This window comes from Limulus polyphemus, unplaced genomic scaffold (assembly GCF_000517525.1).
Source record: "Limulus polyphemus unplaced genomic scaffold, Limulus_polyphemus-2.1.2 Scaffold491, whole genome shotgun sequence".
Classification (NCBI taxonomy): domain Eukaryota; kingdom Metazoa; phylum Arthropoda; class Merostomata; order Xiphosura; family Limulidae; genus Limulus; species Limulus polyphemus.
The window spans coordinates 430,797-434,999 of NW_013666101.1; the positions used below are offsets into that span (position 1 = coordinate 430,797).

At 35.9% G+C, this 4,203-nt stretch overlaps 1 protein-coding gene across 1 annotated transcript; it reads left to right on the plus strand.

The window, feature by feature from the left end:
• The first annotated feature begins 946 nt into the window (after positions 1–946).
• Positions 947–3,965, plus strand: LOC106458603 (innexin inx2-like). The gene has a single exon (XM_013918127.2). It carries the CDS (start codon positions 1,112–1,114, stop codon positions 2,198–2,200), a length of 1,089 nt encoding a protein of 362 aa, XP_013773581.1. The 5' UTR covers positions 947–1,111; the 3' UTR covers positions 2,201–3,965.
• Positions 3,966–4,203: the final 238 nt, after the last annotated feature.

Genomic DNA, 4,203 nt, shown 5'->3' on the forward strand with positions numbered 1-4,203 from the left:
TGAAAATCGTTTTGTATATATATTCTTCAGTGATGTAATAAAAGAACTAAATGAGGGAATATTATTTTTCCCTTTTGTGAAATATGAATCAATATTTACCAACTATTAATAAATATATTTATTTTAATAACATCCGTATTAGAAAAACCATCTGTTAGGATTAGAAATATATTGTAGCAGATGTCTCCGGTAACCGTGTTGTTATTAGCTGCCCCGAGTGGACACGATATAGCTCTAGGGTTTGGGCAAAGGGAAAATGTGACTAAAATGAGGCTTCAGTGTATACTTCGAACTTCTTGTTGGCCCGAGTACTGCCGAGAAATTACAGTGTTGACAAAAGACGAAAGTAATTAAATCTACCTTGATAATCTGATTGAATACAGGAAATGAATGATTTGGAGTCTGTTTTATGTCTGTGATTACTGTTTGTGAAAGTATGTAGTTTTCGTAATATAATACGTCAGGATTCGATCTAAAAGCTGTGAACAGATTCTACACTGTGGGCAACCGAACAAAGGAACGAACATTAAGAAAGGAGTATATGACACACCACATTAATACCGAAGTAAGTGTGTTTTAAGAACAACTTACGGAATTAATGATATGCAAAGCCAAGTTGACATAAAATAAAAACGTTAAAATTAGACACATTATATTTTCAAAATACTTGATCTTTAGTTGAGGTGAGTTCTAGGATTACACTTCAAATCCAAACTCTAAGTAAGTTAGCAGGATGTAATTGAACACATTTGGTATGTAGCTACAATTCTGGTGGATTATGAGAATAATAGTAATTTGAAAAAATAAATAAATAAATGTACTAACAGTAAGAGACTGAGTTAATTCATCTATTCTAGTCGCTGTTAGAAACATTGCGCTGCTTTTGATTGGCTGGCTAGTGTGACGTTTCTCTCTTATAGTTGTAACCACGCGTGGCCGTGCGCGAGCGACTGAACGTCTATTTGAGAGAGCAAACATCTTGACTAGTGGATTCTCAGTGTAATACCTACAGCTGCCTTACAGAGAAATAAAGCTAAGGGTTTCCCTTATATTCAGTTTAGGAAACTTTGGACTGTGATATTAACGCTTAGTTGTATAACATTTAACCACAATGGATAAGATATTCGGCTCGTTAAAAGGGTTATTTAAAATCCATGCAGTTGTTATTGATAATAATGTGTTTCGACTGCATTACAAAGTCACTGTGGTCATTCTCTTGGCCTGTAGTTTGCTCGTGACTTCTCGACAGTACATCGGTGACCCCATCGACTGCATCTCGCGAGATGATATTCCAACAAGAGTGTTAGACACCTTCTGTTGGATCCACACCACCTTCAGTGTAGAGAGTGCTTGGCATAAGAAGGTTGGCGTGGAAATCCCGTATCCAGGGGTGGATAAGTATACTCCTGGCGAAGACAGGGTATATCATGCCTACTACCAGTGGGTCTGTTTCGTATTGTTCTTCCAAGCCCTTATGTTTTACTTTCCACGTCACTTGTGGAAGGGATGGGAAAAAGGCCGTATTCGATCTCTGATGCTGGAGTTGAACACTCCCACTTTAACACCTGAGAAAAAGCAAGAACGAAGAGGCATTTTGGTGGACTATTTCATGAATAACATCCACAACCACAACTTCTACGTCACTGGGTATTATTTCTGTGAAATTTTGAATTTTGTAAACGTTGTAGGACAGATGTATCTAATTGACTCATTCCTAGGTGGTCATTTCTCTCATTACGGTTCAAAGGTTATCCAATTCACTGAGTGGGACTGGACCCTCCGCTATGACCCCATGATCAGAGTGTTCCCTCGTTTAACCAAGTGTACTTTCCATAAATATGGCTCTTCCGGTGATGTCCAGCGTCACGACGCCATGTGTATTCTGCCAATCAATATCATCAATGAGAAAATCTATGTTTTATTGTGGGTGTGGTTTGTGCTTTTGGCTGTATTGTCCGGACTAGTTCTTGTCTATCGAGTGTTCATTGTGTTCTGGCCCCAATCCCGCCTATTGATCTTAAGATATCGCGCTCGCCTGACCAATGCAGATTATCTAGAGATGGTCCTGAACAGATGCCGTTTAGGCGACTGGTTTCTTTTGGAGCTCCTCTGCAGGAACGTGGACAGTCTAAACTACAGGGATCTTATTGCTGATTTTGCCAGAAGATTAGAAGGAAAAGGTGTAGAGAGCATTGTATAGTATTATAATTCCAGTTATATTCAAGCTTCAGCTAACAACAAGAGTTATTTCTTATAATTCCTTTTCATATCATAAAATTTTTTGTTTACCATAACTATAAATCTTTTAAATTGTAATCAATGCTTGGTACATGTATGCGTGTTAACAAAAGGTAGAAGAAAATGCTAAAACACATTAGTTTTTATATAGATTTGATATGCAAAACAAAGACCTTTATCAAGTAAAATAGGAATGGTAACCTACCGTTAACAAAGTAAAAATGTGGCAACTGGACTCTTTTTAGATATTTGTATTATTTATATATCTGGGCTTTTCTATCTCTTTGTGACAGTTATATTATTGCTCTTTACAAAAGAGTCGGAGTTTGTATTTCAGAATAGGATAACAGTCCTAATGTGCCCATGTTTGGAGGACAAGGTAAAACCTGCAATCTTTAAATTCCTAAACCCAGTCATAATTCCTGTGACTTGATAGGTGTTGCAGACTCTTTTCAAACGATTAATTTTTCTTAAGGCGTTTTATGTCTTTGCATAATATTATTTTTGTACACGTGTTTTTTTACATATTATTTTCACTATTTTATATTTAAAAACATGTATTTTTACGAAATGCACTTAGTAAAGTAGAAAATACGTTATGTGATACACAAGTGGCGAAAAGAGCGACCTGGTTTTGTTATCTGTATTTATCGCAAGAAAGCTGAGATCGTAAATCAAGCTCATATTACTCAGATCAGGAAAGATGTAAGATCACCAAACCATTCGAAAATTTATTTACCCATATTGTAAACTTGCTAAGCAGCGTCTATAATGAAGAGTGTCAGAAGGTTCTTAACGTTAACAAACACAACGTTATTTCCATTAATTCATGCCTCTTTTGAAGTAGCCTCAAAAGTTGTTCCAATGGACTTTAAGCAGCCATAGTACAATAGGGCTAAAGAATTGTTTTTAATTACAAGTAAATTGTTGTCATTTTTTCAAGATTTTTTTTTTTTACAATTTTGTCAAATATACATTGAAAGTACGTAAAAAAATCAGTTTGTTACATTCCTTTGCCGAGAACCAAATACGATGAATATAACATACCTTCTATTCATTCATTCCAGAGACAGAATGTCCTGCCACAGAGACATAAAAAAGACCTGAACCAATTTCCTGAATTAAATCTATATACAATTTACAAGGGTGGGAAATTTAAATTAAGACTCAGATATTTTACTTGTATTGATCATATTACCTCTAAAAGTATATCGCCCAAAAATCATTTAACTCGCTTTACAAAATAGCTTAATTGTTGGTATTATGTAATTTAAGAAAATAGAATTACACTTGTAAGTCGTTGATGAAAAAAAACTGATGACTTTCCTAGGCAATATCGCTATGGGCTGGGAGTGGCCTGGTGAATAGCGTGCCCGGGATGTGAATCTAAGAGCATATGGTTCGTCGCCTGTTGCCACAAATACGCGTTCCGTACTTTGGAGCTGTGGGTGTGCTATAAGAACGACAGTTAAATCTCACTATTCGGCCTGACAAGGGTTTCCCAAGAACTGGCAGTAGACTGCCTTGAATAACTGATTTTCCTCTAGTCTACGAGTTCAAAAATAAAGGACGATTATTCGCAAATAGCTTTGCGCGAAAATCCTAAAACAAACAACCAAGTAAAATTTCACCTATAAGTCTAAGTTCGCGAATGCTATTCAAACCCTTACTTGACATCATATGGTGAAAAAAAACAAACAGTATTGAAACAAAATCAATATTTGAAATGATCAATGGAAAGAAAATGAACAGCCTAAAATATTTCCTTTAGTTGCACAAAATGCTCTATTAATTACTTGCATGCTGAAATAATTGTTCCTACTGGCCAGAGATTTCAAGACGTTGTTGACATATTTTATGAAAGAAGAAAATCAATATGGCGAGTTTAGTAGACCTAGTTGTTGTAGGAGCCAATATTTGCCAAAAAGAGCTACAATATGGCATATCGTACGCAGTTGATCGTTG